At 52.9% G+C, this 20,033-nt stretch overlaps 2 protein-coding genes across 8 annotated transcripts in view; one reads left to right on the top strand and one right to left on the bottom strand.

The window, feature by feature from the left end:
* Positions 1-20,033, bottom strand: part of TBCD (tubulin folding cofactor D) — a 147,470-nt gene that overhangs the window by 76,225 nt on the left and 51,212 nt on the right. The gene's annotated exons all lie outside the window — the stretch shown is intronic.
* Positions 9,859-19,272, top strand: ZNF750 (zinc finger protein 750). 2 transcript variants are annotated; one of them, XM_036997625.2, is made up of 4 exons: positions 9,940-10,032; positions 14,539-14,669; positions 15,422-17,019; positions 17,161-19,272. In XM_036997625.2, the coding sequence occupies exons 3-4, from the start codon at positions 15,581-15,583 to the stop codon at positions 17,867-17,869; spliced, it is 2,148 nt and encodes a 715-aa protein (XP_036853520.2). In that variant the 5' UTR covers positions 9,940-10,032; positions 14,539-14,669; positions 15,422-15,580; the 3' UTR covers positions 17,870-19,272. The 2 variants fall into 2 exon arrangements, with proteins under 2 accessions (XP_017512448.3, XP_036853520.2); XM_017656959.3 differs by lacking the exon at positions 14,539-14,669 and having other exon boundaries at positions 9,859-10,032.

The following is a 20,033-nucleotide window of genomic DNA, read 5'->3' as shown; positions in this document are numbered from 1 at the left end:
AGACACTCAAAAGGCCTCGTTGTGTGATCCCGCCTGCGTGAACTTCCCAGAAAAAGTAAACCCATGAAGACTGAATGTGGATGAGTGGCTGTCAGGGCCTGGGATCGGGTAATGAATGGGAGGGAGTGGATGGGCACCAGGGCTCTCTGCGGGGGGATGAGGGCAACCTGGAACGACAGAAGGCACAGCTGGGCACCATGAATATACCAAATGCCACCGACTAATTCACTCTAAAATGGTCAGTAGTTAACTTTATGCCATGACTGTCCCTCACCTCAAACAACCCTTCCTGATAACTCGGTCCTGACGCCAATCAGGTGGACGGGGATGTGACAGAGCCCACTCAGGGAAGGGGCACCCAGCTTGGGGATCAGAGCCTGGGCGCCACGAGGAACCCCTGGGGGAGGCCCCTGGGAGGATGTCGATTCCTGTGCAGGTCAGAGGACACCCATGTGGAGAGAGGCCTGGCAGAGGCCCAGAGGCCAAGCATAGTAGAGGGTCCATACAAGGGCAGTCTGGCACAGAGTCAGTTAATAAAAGGAGAGAAAATCACCTGATTCAAACCAAAAGGAGCTTTGACACTGGACCTTTCCAGTAATAGTTTTATAAAACTCTACATTAACTGTTTAATGAAAGGTGAAATGAAAAGTGAGCTACAAATAGGGTATTATCTGAAATAAGCAGGTGATTGTCGATACATCAAGTGGCAAGTGGAAAACAAAACGTGGTCCATCCACACAATGGATAGTAATCGGTCATGCAAAGGAAAAGAGTCCTGATCCCTGATCCATGTTCAGACATACATGACCCCCCCACCAATGCACGTCAATCCCACGCACGCAATATGGACCCCACCTCGGGAATTAAAGACAGCGTCAGGCCGCAGAGAAAGCCTAGTGGAGTGTAAGGGCTGAAGAAAGTACCGATAACGCGACCCAGAGAGATGGAGGCAGAAAACACAGCAGAGGCATGGAAAGAATGAGGGCTGATCAGAGTTCCAAGAGGGAAATTAGAAATAGAGAACTCCAAAGAATGAATGACTGAGAAATTCCCAGGAGCAATGCGAGACCTAAGCCACCGGGAACAAAGCTCCACGGAGCCGATGACAGGGACATCACCCCCAGCACAGCACCGGACCACTGGAAGTACGGAGCAAGAAAGCCTCAAAGCAGCCCCAGAGAGGCAGTCTTCCCTGCAAAGCACCCCTTGGCCGGCCACAGGTGCGCGGGCAATAGGGTCCACAAGAGGCTCCCCGTCCCAGAAGGGCTCGGCACCCCTGACGACTGCCCCAGACCCTGTACACGCCAACACCACTCAAGCTCCTGACGTGTACCCATTTCTGCACTTCCAACAGCATCACTCCGTCCCTAGGTCTGCCGGAGAGAGATGAAAACCGCACATGAGTGTTCGCAGCAGCACAACTCCTGCAGCCAAAAGGTGGAGGCAGCCTGGGCGTCCATGAACTGATGTGTGGATGAACAAATGTGGCCTCTCCCTACTGCAGGCTGAACTGTGCCCCACAAGTCGTATGTTGGAGCCCTACCTCCCCATAGCCCCAGGGATACTGTGTCCAGAGAACAGGCTTTGACAGAGGTGATTAAGGTGAATGGGCCATGACCCCAGAGAACTGGTGTAAGGAGAGATCAGCGCAGAGACCTGCAGACCAAAGGACACGTGCGAGGTGCAGGGAGGAGAGAGGCCTGGAGAAACCCGCCCTGCCAGCACCTAGATCGCAGACCTCCCACTTGCAGATGTGAAAAAAATAAATCTACCTTGTTTGGGCCAGTCTAGGTGCCCGGCTCTGGTAGCCCTCTGGAATACATAGCACAGTATGAATACTCCTCGTCATACAAACAAATGGATGCAACCTGGATGAACCTGGCAAAGCGGTGCGGAGCCCAAGAGGCCGGCCGCACAGGCCCACACATGTGTGATTCCACTGACAAGAAATGTCCAGGACAGGCAGGTCCCTAGAGACAGAAAGTAGATGTGGGTTGTGTGGGGCTGGAGAGGAAGAGAGCTAAGGGGTGCACTTCCTTGTCGGGGGTGAAATGCGCTAGAACTGAACGTGGTGATGGCTGCACATCTCTGTGAACAAAACAAAAGCTACCAACCAGCGTCCTTCAAGGGGTGGGCTTGTGGGATGTGAATTATATCCCAGTATGAAAGCTACTGTCGACAGGTGGGCAGCTGCCTACCTCACAAGTAGACTGAACCACAGGGTCGCCATTCCACTTCTGCTTAGGTTAGTTCTGGCAAATCACGTTTTTCTAGGAAAGTCTATTTTGTCCAACCTGTGAAATTTCTTAACAAAAGATACCCTGACTATGTCGCTGTTGATGTCCCTAAGCCTGCCCTACTGCTGGCGGCGGACTCTCCTCTGGCTCTCTGCAGTGAGCCGGGGTCTCCCCTCTGGCAGCCTTTTCAAGGGCTTTCTTCGGGGCTCCTCTTGCCCGTCCGCTCTGTTTCCGCAGCTGCCCCCACCGTCCCACCTGCCCACCTCTGTAGCTGGATCCCCAGTGTCCCCCCTTTCGTTATGAGCCACTGATGTGCGGTCAGCAAACAATTTCTGTAAAGATCCAGAGTGTGAACATTCTGGGCTTTGTTTGCAAGCCAGAAGTGGTCTTTTTGTTTTTCTCTCAACAATGCCCAAAAAAAGGAAAGATCACTGTTGGCTCCAAGGCTGTATAAAAACAAGCCAAGGCCCAGCAGGCCCGTGGGCCACGACTCACAGCTCCTGCTCACTAAGGTTAAATTTCCTTCAAGCATACCAGCTATATCTAGCAAATCTGACATGCAGTAATTTTCTTACCATTTATTTCTACTTTTAAATTTTTATTATAGAACTTCTATCGGGATTTCTTCTCTGATTCACCTGTTATTTAGAGATCCATGTGCTTGCAAACTAAAAATTCACAACTTACATTTATTTATGTGTATCTGACGTTCAATTCCACAGCTTTTGGTCAAAGAACGTAGTCTGTACAATAGAGCTTCTTCAAAATTCCGTGAGACTTGTCTGACAGTCTCGTGACTGCCCTGTGTGTAAACACCCCTTATGTGTCTGAGAGCATGCGAGCCCCGACTGCAGGCGCTATGCAGATCCATGGGACCAGCTTGCTATCGCTGTCGTCCAAACTGGACCTACGTCTCCCAGCGGGCCCAGGGTTGGGAGCCCTGGGGACGCAGCAGACAGAGGAGCCACCTGCACCCATAGGACGGTCAGCAGGACCACATCAACACCAACTGGACAGCCTCATGAGCACACATGTGGCCGCTGCTTTGCTCCACCTTCCCAGCATGTGCACCACATGGCACCACTGCAAAGGCTGCTGGCAGAGGGCCCCAGCTCAGCCAAGTCCACCCCAGAGTGAGACAGGGGCCAGAGGGCTCATGGGCTGTGCACGCTGCACCAGCCTCCTACCTTCTCACTGGAAGGCTGCAGGCCCCCCAGAGGGGCCATGAGGACTTGACTTTAGGGGCTTAGGACAGCATCTGGCCTGCTGCCAAGTGCTCTGAGAAGCTTAATCCTCACTCTAGTTATTATTTGATTACTGCTGGCAAGTCCTGCCACCCTTACTGGCTGAGGGCAGGGTTTTTTAATACTTAGTCAGACTCAGGAGAAGTGGCCATAGGCCTGTTGAGGCCCTGCACAACTCAGGGCCACTCACATGGGAGTTCCTGGTGACAGAAAGGACCAGGCTTCTCCAGCAAGGGACCTGCTCCTTCCCGGGGCTCTGAGAAGTCAAAGACCCTGCTTGAGCACAACACCCTGGGCGGGAGAAGCCCGCACTGGAATGGGCAGGAGGCCCACCTGCAGCCCTAGGGAAGCAACACAGAACCATGCTGTGGGGCACCCCACTCAGGCCCACTGCAAACCAGAAGGCACAGAGCAGCGTGTACATGGGGAGGGTCTGCAGACGCAGCAAGAGAATCAGAAGACCAAGCACTTGAGATGACAGAACCTAAAAGACACTATAAAACAGGCTTGGGACATTGAAGATGAGAAAGGGACGGAAGCTACAGCTGAGGAACGGAACACTTGAGAAAGAACCAAAATAAGAGCCTGGAGATGACGGGGAAAGAAAGGCTCACTGCTGCGCCTGGAGCTCGACGGACGCGGGACTGGCAGCGTGGGAGCCCTGGGCCAGGGCAGGTGCAAAGGAAGGGGCAGGAAGCCATGGCGCCCCTGGGCCCCCCTCACTCGCGTGCCTCTTACTGGTCCAGCCACTTCTTAGTGATGCCCAGTGACTTCTTAGCCAGTGTCCAGTGATGCCATTTGCGGCGTGAAGAAGAAATCTGTGTTAATTTTTACTTGCCCTTGTTCAGTTTGACTAAATGGCTTCTGTGCCTGGCTGTGAACAAACGCGGGGATCGCCACATAAGAGCGCCTCTTACATACAAACCCAGTAAAAGGAGGCAGAGAGCCTTGTGACTGGCCCTGGACTGTAACAAGCCTGAGGGGAGCCGGGCGGGTAGGAATTCTGAAACACGAGACACTTTGTTGTCAGGTGGGAAGAGGAACAGAGGTGAAGAGAACTGTGGGAATCCGGCAGACTTGGCCCAAGTCCACAAACCTGGACTGGTTTCCCAATCCAGAACAAAGCACGCCCACAGCTCAGGGCTTCAAGTTTCATTAGACCCAGGAGCCACAGTCACACCAGGAGGGATCGCACTGGCCCAGAGCCTCTGCAGTCCAGGCCCCGAGACTCTGTCTGAACAAAGTGAGCAGAAAGCCCGCACCAGCTCCCGTTCCCACCTGGCCTCACACCTTCCTGCGGGGAGGCATCGGAAGGGATGTGCCCCACAAGCTGTGCCCGGCACCAAAGCTGCCCAGGGGTCACACACCCAAACACTGCGCCCCACCTGCGGAGCACCAAGGGCAGGCAGGGGGCTGCTTCTGCTCCCAGACACAAGACAGCCTGGGAGGAAACGGGCAGAAGGGGCCTGTGTGCCCCCCTCTAAAAAATGAGGTAGCTCCAGTTCCACGAAAATTCAAATACTGGCATTACTGGAATAATAAGCAAATTAAAATTCACGTAATACCTTACACATCTCATGCTTCGAATTACAAACGAAACCTCCACTTACTCATCAAAGGAGAACAAACGTGCAACAGTAAGACTCCTGAATATTCTCAGCACCTCAGCTACCTCACTAGATGGCCAGGTCAACTCCACCTTTCATTTCTATTCAACTGTTTAAGAAAGTAAAAATTCATGGACTTTCTCAGGATTTTTTAAAATGAGGATGGGTCTCACCTGAGAAAGACAACATGGTTCCTGCCCCCACGGGAGCCAGAAGAGCTCCAGCACCAGGCACACAGCCCCATGGGGCCGAGCGCTCCCATGCTGGGCAGGCAAGGACCTAGAGGCTGCACGCGGGGCCTGGCCAAGTGTGGGCCCCAACGCCTGCACACGCCCCACTCGGCAGAGTTTGAGTGAGGCCCCAGGCACCAGTCTCTTGCTCAGCCAGGGCCAAGGAGACAGGCCAGAAGCACCCGTGGAATTGGGTCAACTTGCTCCTGGTTGCTGATCTGAGAGCACAGGGACCAGGCCTGCCTGGTGGCTCTGCTCAGGGGAAGGGCAGAGCCTGGAGTCCTATGCCAAGCAGAAGGCTCTCGAAGCACACCCAGAAGGCCTAGGAAAGCCACTGGGTCTGCCAGGACGGAGCCTTCCCTTCAGTGAACAGAAAGAAGGCAAGAAAAACTGAAACACGCCGTCAGATGCCAGCAGCAGAGCTCAGCCAGGCTGGGGCAGCAAGGCCCAGGCAGAGAGAAGGAAACGTTGAAACCGGAACCTGAACAGCAAGTTGGGGAGCGTCACCAAGCACGCTGCAGGTGCCTGTCGGCAACAGGGACCGTGGGGGACACAGGCCGCCCCCAAGGCCATCCCAGCCCCAGGCTACAGGAACTTAGCAAAACCACACGGCTTTCCTGACAGGCTTCTCAGGGTGGATTCCAGCTGGACACAAACCGCAGCTGAGAGGTCTGAAAAGCCAGGCCAGATGCCTGGGCTGGGTGGGGGACGCTGCTCCTGCAGGGCGGCACCACCCGCTGGGGGGTTGGCGTATCTGCTCTCAGGCCCCGGCACGCATTCTCTCAGGCCTGGTGAGCACAGCACGTGTGTATGTACACATGTGCTGCACAGATGTGCAGGTTGTGGGGGCATGTGTGCACTGCAAGATATGAAGCTGCCCAGCCCTCCGGGTGCCCAGTCTGTCTCACACGGTGTCCTCCTGGGGGAGCGGTGTCCACACCACGTCCCACCCCACAGGCCTGAGCCCTGCCAACCCCACACAGCCAAAACACTCCCTCATCACAGGGTCCCGCAGGGCCTCAGGGGCCATGGGGACAAGGCCTTTCAGGGCATCTGTCAGCTTCAAGAACTTAATAAATGTCACCTTGACAGCTGGCTGGGGCTCACTTCCTCTAACAATAATCAAAACTAGACAAAAGAAATCAAAACTATGCCTCTGAATTTTCTACAGTTTTCATTTCTTTGCTCTGGATGCAGCACCCCAAAAGAAGTACAAACAATTAAAGTAACTGTCTTATATTTACTTCAAAGATCAAAAATGTAAGTGTTCTGTTTCTTCCATCAAAGGTGTTTTGATATGCACCGTCACCACCACCCCAAATGCAACGAGGTGGGGGGCCTACTGTGGTGATTGGTCACATCCTAAAGGGGCCCACGAGCAAGACTGCTGCCCCTTTCTGCAGACAGGAGATCAGGTACCCGCCCCAGGTCACAGCAGAGTGAAGACTTGAGTCTTGGCAGCCTGGCCACACAGCACAGGTATGTGCGTGGAGCTGAACAGAGACAGGGAGGGACATGGATGGAAGGTGACACTGACAGAGACGGGAATGGTGAAGAAGACTCAGCTGCCCGAAGCCGGAAAGCGGAGGAGCCGAGCCCAACCATGACACCTACTGACACAGCACCAGGAAAACGGGAGAGCTCCGCCCCACCCAGGCCTGCAGACCCGCAGCCCACGAGGGCTAACTCCCCACACTGCAGCTGAACTCAGGCCCAGCAGCACCTGCCTGGCTCAAGCTGTGACACACGGCCCCAGGCAGGCCCCAGGGCTGCTCCCCGCAAGAGCAGCCACTGCCATCCCCACTGCCCAGCTGGGTGGCCTGAGCTAAGTTACTTGCCCTCTCTGTGCTGTGTGACTGCAAACCAGGCTTGGATAGTGGCTATTTTCAGAGTTGTTGCAATGATGACGTGGATGGACGCAGGTGGAATGCCTGGCACAGGGCCTTGCACCTAGTAAATGTTCAATAAACACCAGCTGCCACCCCATTCCTCTTCCTAAAGGTTGATGCTTCTTGGGCAGAAACGCTGCGTAGTGGAATGGATGGAACACAGCAGAAGCAAACTCCTCCTTTGTAAGGCAGAAGCTGCAGGTACATGGAAGGCAATGTGGACACTTGGGCGCTTAGGGGGCTGGAGGCCGAGCCTGAACACAGGGAGGTGACCCAGACTCCACCTCCCTGACCACCCACGCACAGGACCCCCAAGGCTCCAGGTAACCAGGCAGGAGGCCTAAAATCGGGAGCACTAGCGAACACCACCACAGACGCAGACGCAGACTGGAGCCCCACCCCCGCCAGACACCGTCAACGCCTGGGAGGCAGTGCACAGGTGGAGGGAGTCACGCTGCAAACAGAACCCTTGGGGTCACCGCAGGGAGGACCTGCCACCTACCCAAAACCATCCTTGAATCCTGGAGAAATGAGAGAAGCCTTGCAACTTACAACCGAAGAACAAGACTGAAAAAGGAACACCCAGAACACGAAGGAACTCTCCAAACCAACAATCACAACAGCAGAAATGCAGTGGTTAACAGAAGCGCTGGAAGAGAAAGCTGAGGGCAGCCAGAGGGGCGAGGGTGGGGCTGGGAGTCGCACCGCTGCTGCCCATCACAATGATCCATGTCTTGACGAGAAAATGCCTCTCAGAACTCGGTAACCGGTACTCTGATGATGCCCTCCACTGAATGTAAAGTCCACCTTTACAAGGAGAACTGTAAGCAAACAGTCAATGACACATGCTCCCTTGCTGGGGGTGAAGCACAGTGAATCTACAACTGGCTTTGAAATGCAGCAAATAAGCAGATGGGGAATGGAGGGAGCCCAGTGGAGAGCAGCAGATAAAGTAAATGGTGAAACACTCCTCACAAAATCCAAGTGTCTGGCAGCTGACCACTCACTGCTGAATTCTTACGACTCACCTATTTCAGGGCTGAAAGCCAGATGCTGCAGAAAACACTGTCAAAACCCCGAGGTAAATGATGTCTGGCCTAGGATTCTACACCCAAACTATCAACCAGGCAGAAGGGTGAAGACACTCAATCACTCAAGGTCTCCAAAACATCACCTCCCTCTTCAGGAAGGAGCCTGCAAAACGGAGGTGCTCCACACCGAAATAAAGGGTCCGTCCATGAGAGCATATGGCATGGGACCGAGGAAGCAGGGCTTCTGATACAGCAAAGAGCAGAGAGACTCCCAGGGTGACAGGCGGGCCAGCACAGAGGCAGAGGAGCCGGAGCTAAAGCCTCATTTTCTGTTAAGGGACAAGGGGCAACACCCGAACTGGGAGCAGCAAGGCTGGGGGGAGAGGGGGCGCAGAGCCAGCAGCAATGTTATCTGGAATCAAGAAGTCAGACACTAAAACACTCGGCTAAGAATAAGGTCCAAGCGGCACTCCTGGGTAAGGGGCTGGGGCAGCTCTCCGAGAGGTGGGGCCTGGCCCCGGGGTGAGGGAGGAGACAGGCATGGTGCCATGACCATCCACCTCGCCTTCCAGAGGACAGGAAGCTTCGACTTCACTCTGTTTCCTGAGCGGAGGAAGGCAGGCCGCCCTCCCGGACAGTCCTCTGCAGTGGGACTAACCAGAGAAGGAGGGGCACAGCCATCCCCTCAAGGACACACTGGTGCCCCAACCACGGCCATGGGACACGGGACTCATCGGCCAGGGGGACCTGATTCCCACGAGACCATGAGACAATAAAACAGTAGTTGTTTTGAGCCACCAAGTTTTGGGGTGGCTGGTTACCCAGAAACAGGTAGGGGAAGAACAGAAATGCTATTTTTTGTGGCAAAATTTACATAGCTATTTTTTCACTCTTTAAATTATATGGATGTCTAATTTGAACAAAAGTAACTGAACATGGGGCCTCGGCCACACCACCATCTCCTTTCTCTGTCCCCAAACTGCCACATTCCAGCCTCACTGACAGCAGGGCGACAGCCGCGGGTCAAAGAGGAAGCAGACTGAGTGGGGCAGGGGCCAGGCTGGCTCACACACTAAGCGTGCTGGCTAAGTCCTAGGACGGGTAGAGTGAGTGTGTGCAGAGCCCATTTCCCACTGGCAGCCCTGCAGCTCAGGGCTGGTCCCGGCGTGCACCGGCAGGTCCCTGCGGCAAGGTGGCTGAGCAGGCTCCCTCCCTCAGGAGGACCCCGGAAAAGATGCCCAGCACAAGGGAGAAGGGTAGAAGACAGCACCCATCAAGAGCTCATGCAGACTCGTGCTGAGAACAGCTGAGTGCCGGCCTCCGTGGGGACATGTACTGAGCCCTAACCTTGGAGTTTCTGTGCCCCAGCGCTCACACATGGTGTCTGCACTACATCGCACACGTATCAGAGTCCAACCTACACCCTTTCCTTTGCTAGTCTACCCGTGACCACACCTAAGCCCCTCCAGTCCACCGGCGTCTGGGCAGCACCAAGGCAGCATTCACGAAACCCTAGCAGGGAGCTTCCATGAGGCACAGGAGCGGCGCTCAGCCTGCCAGCCCGCTGGGACACTGAGCTCGGTGGGTGCAAACACACACGAATCATAGCTGCGGGCGGGAGGAATATCAGGTGCATCTCTACGCCCCGAGGGCTCAACTCCTACACTTAAACCCCTCCCACTGGAACTGCCGGCTCCAGTTTCAGTGAGCCAGCGTGAGAACAGGTCCTGCTCCCCGGGCACAGCTGCCCCAGCCACGGGCTCTGCCACCAGCCGCTCCAGCACGGCCGCCTCGGTAAGTACAAACAATTTCTTCTCAAATTCAAACTTGCTTTAGAGCTGCTCTCAGAGGCATCGCGAACTGCCTGGCTCAGGGAGCCGCCTGCCTGCTCTACTCTGATTACTCAGGACCCAGCAGGTGCACCGCTGGAGTGAGACCATTATTCCAAAACTTTTAACATGGCTTACACTGTATTCTAAGAGTATGAACAACTTTATTTGGAAATTAAGTCCTCATCACTACCATAAAATTCACACCAAACTCAAATTTGTATTATTGCTTATCTGTTTCTCACCTTAAAAATAGACTACAATAAATTTCAACATAAAAGGATCATATATACATATATGACATGGTTAAACATTTGCTCATTCTAATTTGTAGTTGAATTCGAAAACCTTTTAAAGTTTAACTATTGTTCTGACATTAAGTATAAAGAAAAAAAAAATGCTTAACCAAAGAGGATCCCTAAATAGACAAAATACGTTTCCCTCCCTTACAAAGTTTCTCATAAATCTGTACAAGAACAAATACTGACCAAATTACGGGTCAAGCTTGACCACAGTCAGATTAACACTGTCTGCATTTGTTCTCCTGGTTTTGTTTTGCATTTAGTAAGTCCTTTCAATGCTTCAGCTGGTTTCTAAGGATAAGCTGGGTGGGCATGTTGAGCTTGCTGCCCCGGCGACAAGCCCTCAAATGCTGAGGAGCGCGCCGGCACTGCTAAGGGCTTCTGTCTGTGACCTGGGGTCTCTGGCTGACACGACAAAGAGCCTCTGGGTGTTTTCCTGGATCCACTCTTCCCCGTGATATTCCAGAAAACTGTCTTTTTCCCTAGGTCATGGTTGTCCTGAAGTTTATCCTTCACTTAAAGCACCAAAAGTCTGGGAGGGAGTGGTGGCTAATCACTGGAAAAGCTCAATTGGAGTAAAACTCACAAATCTCGTTCTTGCGACACCTCAGTGGGTAGGCGACAATGGAGTGTCCTTGAGTTATGCAATAACGCCACATCACAATATCGTATAATTATAGCATGCCCTTCAAAACGCTCTACCTGAGGAGACTCCTTGCCAGACAGCTGGACACCAACAGGGCTATTACAGCGCCGTCTCAGTCCATAGGCCAGCCTGCACGGCAAGCGTGACCCAGCCCACCACAGCCCGGCTCTATAAAGTCAAGCTGTAATTACCTCTATTGTGTCCTAGCAAGTTCAAAAAACACCTCTTTCTCTTGTCTGTTTTTTAAAGTTCAAACTGTTTGGAGACTTTTTAAACCTGCCAGCCACTCACTACCATCCTAACAACTTAACAACTGGCAGTTCCATTAACTGTCCTGTCGGAAAGTGCAGTGGAGATCCAGTACTTCAAACACAAGCAAACAAAACCCTGTGGCCAACCAGACCCACAGGCTGTTCACTGCGCTGTGTGGGCAGTTATGCCCAGACGCTGGGAGCCGGGGCCTGAAGGAGAGACGCTCTTAGCTCTCAGCGCTCCCCAAAGGCAGGAAAAGTAAATCAGCTGAGTACAAGTGGATGCTTAAAAGGCTTGAAAGGTCAGAAAAGGGACATTTTTTCAGTAAGGTAGGAAGCCTCTGTGCAGTATCTCACGGGGCCTCCCGCCGTCCCCGCCCTCAGCGCGGACCCTGTGTGCACGGCTCTGGGTGCACTGGTGAGCAGGGGCCCAGCTCCCACATTTCATGACGGCCACCTTCACCCTGAGAGGAACAGAGGGTGTGAGAGGCTCGGCTCCTACCCTTCTGGCGAGGGGGAGGCAAAAGGCAGGTGACACACTGTCACGCAAACCTCCTTTCAGGGTTAAGTAATGTGTGAGTTTTTAAATGTGCTAACAGTGCAGTTCTCCAGGGAGAGGCCAATTGGAGAGGTCCTGCTTGATTAACATCTGGCTGTACGGCTCTCCTGCCTGCGCTCAGAGAGGAATGCCCTCCCCAGGAAGACACGGACACCCCCTCACCACCTTTAGAAAAAACTGCACCTTGGGACGCAAATCCCACTTATAACAAACAGTTAAAAGTTCTGGATTACATTGTTTTGGCAACAGTATCCATTTTACATTACCTTTAACACAAGCCCCAGCAGAGGGGAACTGGCCGGGCAGAGGTGATCACAAGCCCTCTACCCACAGAGGCAGGTGCCCAGCTCCAACAGCCTGTAAAACTCCCTCAGGCAGGAGTGACCTTGCAGACTGGTATCGTCACTCCATGGGCGTCCCCTGTGAATGCCGACAAAAGCCTCAATTTCATCCCACTTACTTCTCTGACATTACTGCATTTTTATAGCCAAGGCAGCTGCGCCCAGCCCACCTCCATTGGCACTGAAACATCTACGCTCCCTTGTTTTAATTAGTGAATTCTGCATCCCTGAAAGGTCGGTTTACCCAAAGCTGCCAAAACTCCTGCACCTGGGGCTCTGTCGCAGGCTTCCCTTCCGACCATTAAACCCGGGAACACTCTCACCTCCCAGAACACCAGGGAAATCATCCCCTGAAAACCTGCTCACTGTCCGTGTTCACTGACTGACCAAAACACAGGAAGTTCAGACCAAAACCTCAGACAACACTTGACTGAACAAAGTACATACTAACATAAAGCCATTATCTCCCAATTACTCTGGTAACAATACAATCTACATACAACTTGCTTCGTGTGACCTTTGAGAAAACTTAACCAACATGGGTTATTTATGTTTTTGCCTCAAAGTATCCGCAACATTAAATAACAGTTTCTCGACTGCCCCTGCTTTCTCAGTGCTGCGGGGTCTTTTGCCCCTCTGAGCTGGAGTTCTGGGCTGGCGGTGGTGCATCTGTGTCCACCCTGGGGTCCCCAGGACTCTGGACTCACACCGCCCCACGTTTTGCAACTGTCATCATTTTGCCGGTGATGCTCCAAGCTAGTGATGAAATCACCGGTGCTCAGATCTCTGCCGTGACACATCCCCCGCCTCCCCATCATGGGAACTTGACTCGCCAGGGTTCTCACGCCTTTGGGATCAGGGAGCATGATGAGGCGTGCCGGCACAGGCCCGCTGACTTATCTCGCTGGCCCCGTGCTGGCTGGGAGCGCTTCCTGATGGGAGGCGAGGAAACTGTGCTTTCATAGCCCAGGGCGCACCTGCGCCCCCAGGGTGCGGGCTGAACTCCTCAAGAATTATTTCACAGCGCTTCCTTTAATAAGAGGGAAATTAGAAAGACACAAAGGTATGATTATGTGTTTGATATGCTCGGCTTTGACACTGCCTCGCGGCTTCTGTGGCTGCACACACGGGAGAGAAGACGGGCAGGGCAAGCTGGACAGCCAGAGCCAGGCACCAGGTGCCAAGAGTCGGCTCTGTCCACTGACACCTACCAGTGAACCTCCCATAGACGGCCCAGACAGGCGGCAGCCAAAAATGCCATTTCTCATCCAAAACCCATGCCCCACTTCCCCTGCCCTGCAGAGACTCTCCTCACAACAGAAGGCTGAAGGAATGTATGGGCAGGAGCCACCTCGTAGTGCATGAATATGCCTTTGAAAGACCTGAACAAGACAGGTTAACAGGCAGTTTGCTAGGGCAGAGCGGTTCTTTATGTTTTTAAGAAATATGAATAAGTAAGTAGAGAAACCAGTTTGCTGAGAGTTAAGTTGGAGAACTTTCTTAGAATTTAAGGTATCCAAGTGAAAATGAACTCCACCTCTGGCTCTCACCTCCTGCAGACCAGTCATTACCTCATCCCCGAGGTGGGGCGGCAAGGAGAGGGTGCAGCTAAGCGTGACTGCGTCCCACTTCGTGAACACAGGCCTCTGAGGTTTCCCATAGCATTCCTCTACCTTTAAAGGGCTGCTCTCCAGCTGAATGTTGTAACCACCTCACGTCTAGGTGACGTTTTGTGTATGAAATTTCACAAGACCCAGGACTGACCAATATTTGCTCATACCTTGGAGCAAAATTGCAGGTGAGAACAGTTTGTTAAATCATTGCCTTTTAACTTTTTCTTCAAGCTGTTTGAAAATATTTAGCAGTTAAAGACCTTTTCCTTTCCACCTTTTTTTTTTTTGCAAATTGAAGTGCTGGGCCTTGGTTCCTCCCACATCCCCGCAGCCTCCCCCACCCACATGCTTGCTCTTAGGCACAGTCACTCCATGGGCTGGTCCTGGACACGCCACCCCGCCTGCCTTGCCGAGATCCTCCCAGGGCTCACGCCTTTGTTCTCAGTTTCGGGTTAGGAGGCAGTGTGCAGAGCAGCCTTTGAAGGAAATAGGGCTGAGCCCTCCTGTTAAGGAGGGGAGGGGGCGGGGCAGGCAGGAGGCGACCCGACCCTCGCAGAGGTGCCTGAAGGCCGGGTGTGCCGGCAGCCCCAGCTGGGTCCCAGGGCCCTGGGAGAGCCGTCAGCGAGAGAAGGCCCCCAACGGGGCCACTGTGTCCCTACTTGTTGCTTGCCAAAAACCTGGCCAAAGACAGCCCCAGGCCCACTTCCTAATTGTTCAAGGCTAGAATGACCTCTTCCACAATCCTACCATCTCTAACAGGCTCCTCTTGCTGTGGTGTCCTCTTGTCCGCAAGGCTGCAAAGCTTTGCTTCTGCCATTTGGCGGGAAGGCCATGGAAGGAAGGCCCCCGGGCAGCCATGCTCTAGCCCATCAGCTGTATCTCCTGGCCAGGTAGGGATAGGGCTAGTGCGTGAGACCATCCCACACCGTTCTCGAGGTGAGCAGCAGACGAAGATGTCTATCGCTCACAGGGCTCACAGGCATCCTGACAGCACCTCAAAACCACTGGGTCCCCACACACGCGCACGCGCGCACACACGGTGCTTGTGTTTGCATCTGTGACAACATAAACGCCCTGAGGGCAGGGCTGACTCGTCACTGTGGCTTAGATGGTCAGGTGGGACTGCCCCCACGAGGGGTACAGCACAGGGCGGCACTGGGGAGAACCGGCAGCATAAGGTACTGAGTGCCACTGCTGTCCCAAGTAAGCACAAGCCCAGGCCCTGGAGCCACGTTCACAGCAGTCAGACCAGCTGTGACAGGATGCCATTTAGAAACCCCGGAGATGCGACAGGGGCCGAGATCCCAAGTGGTCACTCAGGCCCCTCGGTCCACAACCTTCCTGCCATCTGAGACTTCAGGTCACAGGGTAAAATTTCCCCAAACTCAAAGAATGACAGGTGTTCTCAGAATTGACACTAAACACACCACACACCACACTCCTCTTGGCCCCAAGCCAATTCTCTCAGGTCAGACTTCAGACAATGTGTGGGAGGGGGCAGTTGGGTCCCGGGCTGCATGGATGAGAGGGGTCATGCCTGTACCTCTGCTGCCCTGCTTCCACCCTGGGGGGCGGGGGCACAGCCAGCCCCCCAGCGCCCCACACCCGCAGCCTGACACTGTGCTCTGCTCCCCCACTGCAGCGCCCAGTCCCCGCATGAGCAAGCTCCCCATCGTCGCACCTGCAGTGTGTGGAGCCAGCTTCCAGTAAGAGCGCCTGGAGGGTGGCGCACAGGAGGCCCTGCGGCACGTCCTCCCAGCCACTGCGTCTGAGCTGAGCCCAGGCCAGCGGTCTTCGCAAGATGAGTCTCCTCAAAGAGCGGAAACCAAAAAAGCCCCACTACATCCCGAGGCCCCCGGGAAAGCCCTTTAAGTACAAGTGTTTCCAGTGCCCTTTCACCTGCAATGAGAAGTCACACCTGTTCAATCACATGAAGTACGGCCTCTGCAAAAACTCCATCACCTTAGTGTCTGAGCAAGACCGTGTTCCCAAATGCTCCAAATCTCACCCTTTAGACCTGAAGCAGACCAGTCAGCTGGACGCCACGACGAAGCCCACCTCCAAGTCTGTCACCCACGGACTCCCACACCTCGATGCCAAGCTTCAACACAGCCCTGCCAAGGGCGATGTTAAGGAAAACCTGGCCCTGCACACACGTGGGCCCCCCAGGTGCCCAGGAGAGAAGCCTGCTCTCCACAGAGAGGCTGCCCCCCTGAGCCCAGTGCCGGAAACCGCCACGGGCACCCAGCCAGCCTTGGAAGGCACTGCTCGGCCTTCAGCATTTGTCCCAGTAGGAGAGCACAGACTGAAAGGGCCCGAGCGTGCCGAGGGCCCCGACGCGCTGGCTCTGCCCAGCTCCACCACCAAGGCCACCTCTTTCCACTCCAAGTCTGCATTCCACGCTCCTGGCTACCCGTGGAAAGCTGGCTCGCCCTTCCTCCCATCTGAGTTTCCACAAAAAACCCCATCAGCAAAGGGGTTTGGTGCCATCTCCCCATACATGCACCCCGCAATCCCCGAGTATCCACCTCATTTTTACACAGAGCATGGACTGGCCACCATCTACTCACCCTTCCTGCTCACTGGGAACCCACCTGAGTGTGACACGCCTCTGCTCTCAGTCTATGGGGCTCACGACCAAAGACATTTTCTGCCTCCCCCTGGGCCAATCCCTAAACACTTGAATCCATCCCCATCAACATATGATCATTACAGATATTTCCAGCAGTATCCCTCCAACCTGCCAATTCCTTATGGATTTTACAGACCAGAAACTGCGTTCTCCTCCTACGGCCTAAGATTGCCAGCTGGGGCTGGTGTTTCTCGAGATCAAAGCTCTCACCTACTGGAAGAGGCCGCCCGGGTGTACCCAGCCTGGAGCCCCTCCAAGTCAGACCCTTCCAACCCCCACAAGACACATGCAGAGTTTGGGAACGAGAGCCCAACTCCTGAGGCTGACGACCCTCCCAAAGACAGGCCAAGGGACACAGAAGGGACCAAAATGAGCCCGCGTGCAGGCAGTGCAGCCACAGGCTCCCCGGGGAGGCCGAGCCCCACCAACTTCACGCAGACAAGCCAACCGTGTACTGGGATGTGCAGCCACTCAGACCAGCCCACCCTGAGCACCCTGGGAAGGTTCCAGCAACCCGAACAGAGCCTCACGGCCTTCAAGCCCGTCAAGAAAAGCACAGAACACCCACATTCCCAGGCTCCAGAAAACAGAGACAGGTCTCCAAAAAGGTAAGAAAATTTCATTTTTAAAACTCCAAGGTATCGCCTCTGGCTGTGCTCAGTCAGCCAAGCTTACGGTTGCTCAAAATGCTTCACATGGTAGCTTTTCTGACCCAGGTTCCTAGTAAGGCCTCTCTTTGCCTCTTCTAGCCTTGATGCCGTGGACACAGACACTCCAGCTCAGACAGGGAATACCTCCCACCACACGGAGGCTGCGCCTTCCAGTCCAGAGGGCAGCCTCAGGACAGCCCCGCTGAACCTCTCCAAGAGACCGGAGATTACACCAGCAGCCACGCGCAGCCCTGTGTACAAGGATGCCACGGAGCTGCAGGACATGCCTCTCAACCTCTCAGTGAAGGACCCCTGCAATGCCCTGACTCTGAGACCTGCCTTCCACACCCCACCTCGAGAGGCAGGGCCTGCACCTGCTGCTCAGAGGGCTGGGACGGAAGGCTGCCCAGACAGGCCAGGCCCCACACAGGCAAACCAAGGCAGCCTCAACTCTGACGAGGCTGTACCAACAACCCGCAGCAGGAAGGCCCAGGACACGCGAGCGGCCGACAGCAGCGACGAACAAAAGCAGTCAGCAGCTGTGGCCCTCTGCCAGCTGGCAGCCTACAGCCCGGGGACGGTCCGGGTGGGCGACGGGGAGCCTGTGGCCCTGGAGTCTACCTGCCAACAGGACACACCTGCTCTCAGCACAACAGAAAGCCAGGAGACTCAGTGTGACCTCAGACCCAAAGGGCAAAAGAGGACAAGTCCACGGGACACAGGGAAGTCCCAGCAAGGAGCTAAGAAGATGAAGCCCAGCGAGACAGCCAGAGTGTTCACTCTGCGGAAGCGGACGCGGGTGTCCTAGCGTGCAGCCCTCCTGGGTGCACAGCCACGGAGCAAACGTGCCTCCAAAGCCAGGACAGCAGATCTTCACTGGCACCTTCACTTTTTTAAGTGGCCAGTTTTTACAAGGTGGTTTCTTTTTCCTTCTCAAAAAAAAAAAAAAAAAAAAGCTGTAATTCAGTTCAGTTCTTGTAAATATCAAGCATGACTATTAAAAGGTGCTTCTGCTTTTCTGCTTTTGGTTGTAAAAATACCTGAATGATTCAGTCTAGGATGAGGAGTCAGACATCAGCTTCCCTTCTGCAAAACGTCAGATGAAACCTGCAGGACTTGGTCACTTAGGTGGTAGCCACTACAGGAAATCTTTTAAAAATACCTTTCTTATAAATGTCTCAGCACTAGAACCAATTATTTTAACAGTTTTGCTATTAAATTAACTGTGTGTTTTAAAGTAAATAACAATTACTGAAAAAATGCTAGGAAAAAACACTTTCGGTATGAGCATTAAAGTGCTGTATGTAAGACTATTGTGATTTGTTATGACTAAATACGCAAACATCAAGAGGCTATACAAATAACTTATTTCCACTAGGAAAATGCATTAGTGATGAAAAGCTATTCCTGATGTGTTCTATGTCCTTATAATGGCACAGTGAATTTCCTAACTCATTCAGCCTCATTTTCCACTTGCTGGAATGATGTATATATTCTAATTTTCAAAAAAACTCATAGGTGAAGATAAGGATACAAAAATGAAAATAAACATAAACTACTTATTCTTTAGACTATTTTGCCATAATAAATAAATTCAATAAAAAAGAGAATATAGAGCTGAGGCAACAGTCAAAGCAGACTGAGAAGAGCATATGTTGTGTGTGGACACATAAGCCCGTGTGAGCGTGTGTGCGCGTGTGCAGTGTGGGTGCGTGTAAGCATGTGCGCAATGTGAGGGTGAGCACGTGCACAGCATACCGTGCCTGGCCTGCTGTGCACCAGGGTCACCAAGTCCAGGCCCCACCTCCTGAATCACCCCACTCCCTTGCCCCCCGAGACTCCCACTGCCTCCAGCAGCCGCATGGGCCCAAAGGACACAGACCCCCACGGTGGATGGGAGACCCCCCCACCACGCCACTGCTCTCATTCATCACTGCCGTGAAAACGCAGGTGTTATCCCTCTGGAGTCCAAGGAAGAGAGATTGAGGAAGCAAAACTTCTGCTTTTCCCTGGTAATTGTGTATGGAATGAGGCTTCTCAGCACTGAGAGCTAAAAATTAAATTTCTTAAATAAAAATTCAAATTAAAAACTGAAGCAGAACAGCAACCGATTCTGGGTATAAGGACTACTCACCAAGAGATGTCTGAATGAAAACTCCACCTTGCTAACAGCTGCATCCAATAAAATGTTATTTTCTGTTGTTTCATCAACTTTGTACTAATAATTCATTCTTTAAAAACTCTATGTAGAAAATTTCTTAAATACTTGGCACCTTATGGCCATATAAGTGTAACTGAAATTTCCACTCACAGACATGCTCTTGCTGAAGACACTTGACATGGAGATCAATAAAAGATTCTTAAGCATAGAAATACATGACCTTAGGAAAAATTTATCAGGGAACTGGGTTCAAAGAAAACTCATCTATGCATTTTTAAATGGAGGGTGGTAGGTTTCAAATTATTGTGACACCTAGATTCCACTGGACACATTCAAAAGTGTGAATAAACAGTTTTATTTTACAATGGAAATATTCAGGATAGTAAATAACATGCTTTCCAACAGGTAAAATTTATATAAAACCACTGATATCAACTCATAAAAGGATGTGGAACTTGTCACAGTTCCTGCAGGACATATATGAGCTTGCTATCACAAAGTGCCCCTAAAGCATCCAGATGCCACACAAGCCCCTGCAGACAGCCCCAGGACATTAACAGGAAAGGTATGCTGTTCCGATCCAAAACCGATGAATGTGTGAGCTTTGCCAGCATGCCTGAGATCTTTTTGTTTTTATGTACCAGGTCTTGACAAATAACAAAAATAGAATACCCCTGCTTTCAGGCAAGTCAACACTCCGTGGGAAACAGACCCACACCTCGGAGGCTATGCAAGCTTCAAGCTCTGTGCTTTGTACATAAAAACACACAGACTCCCAGGTCAAGGGCCCAGAGGTTCTGAGGACATTCTA

Source organism: Manis javanica, chromosome 4 (assembly GCF_040802235.1).
Source record: "Manis javanica isolate MJ-LG chromosome 4, MJ_LKY, whole genome shotgun sequence".
In the NCBI taxonomy this organism is placed as follows: domain Eukaryota; kingdom Metazoa; phylum Chordata; class Mammalia; order Pholidota; family Manidae; genus Manis; species Manis javanica.
Note: the sequence above shows the minus strand (reverse complement) of the source record. Positions and strands in the feature narration are given on the sequence as shown.

Coding starts and splice junctions, on each gene's coding strand:
- ZNF750 (XM_017656959.3), top strand. CDS start 15,581: ATGAGTCTCCTCAAAGAGCGGAAACCAAAAAAGCCCCACTACATCCCG. Junction 17,020..17,160: donor AGAGACAGGTCTCCAAAAAG/GTAAGAAAATTT, acceptor TGCCTCTTCTAG/CCTTGATGCCGTGGACACAG.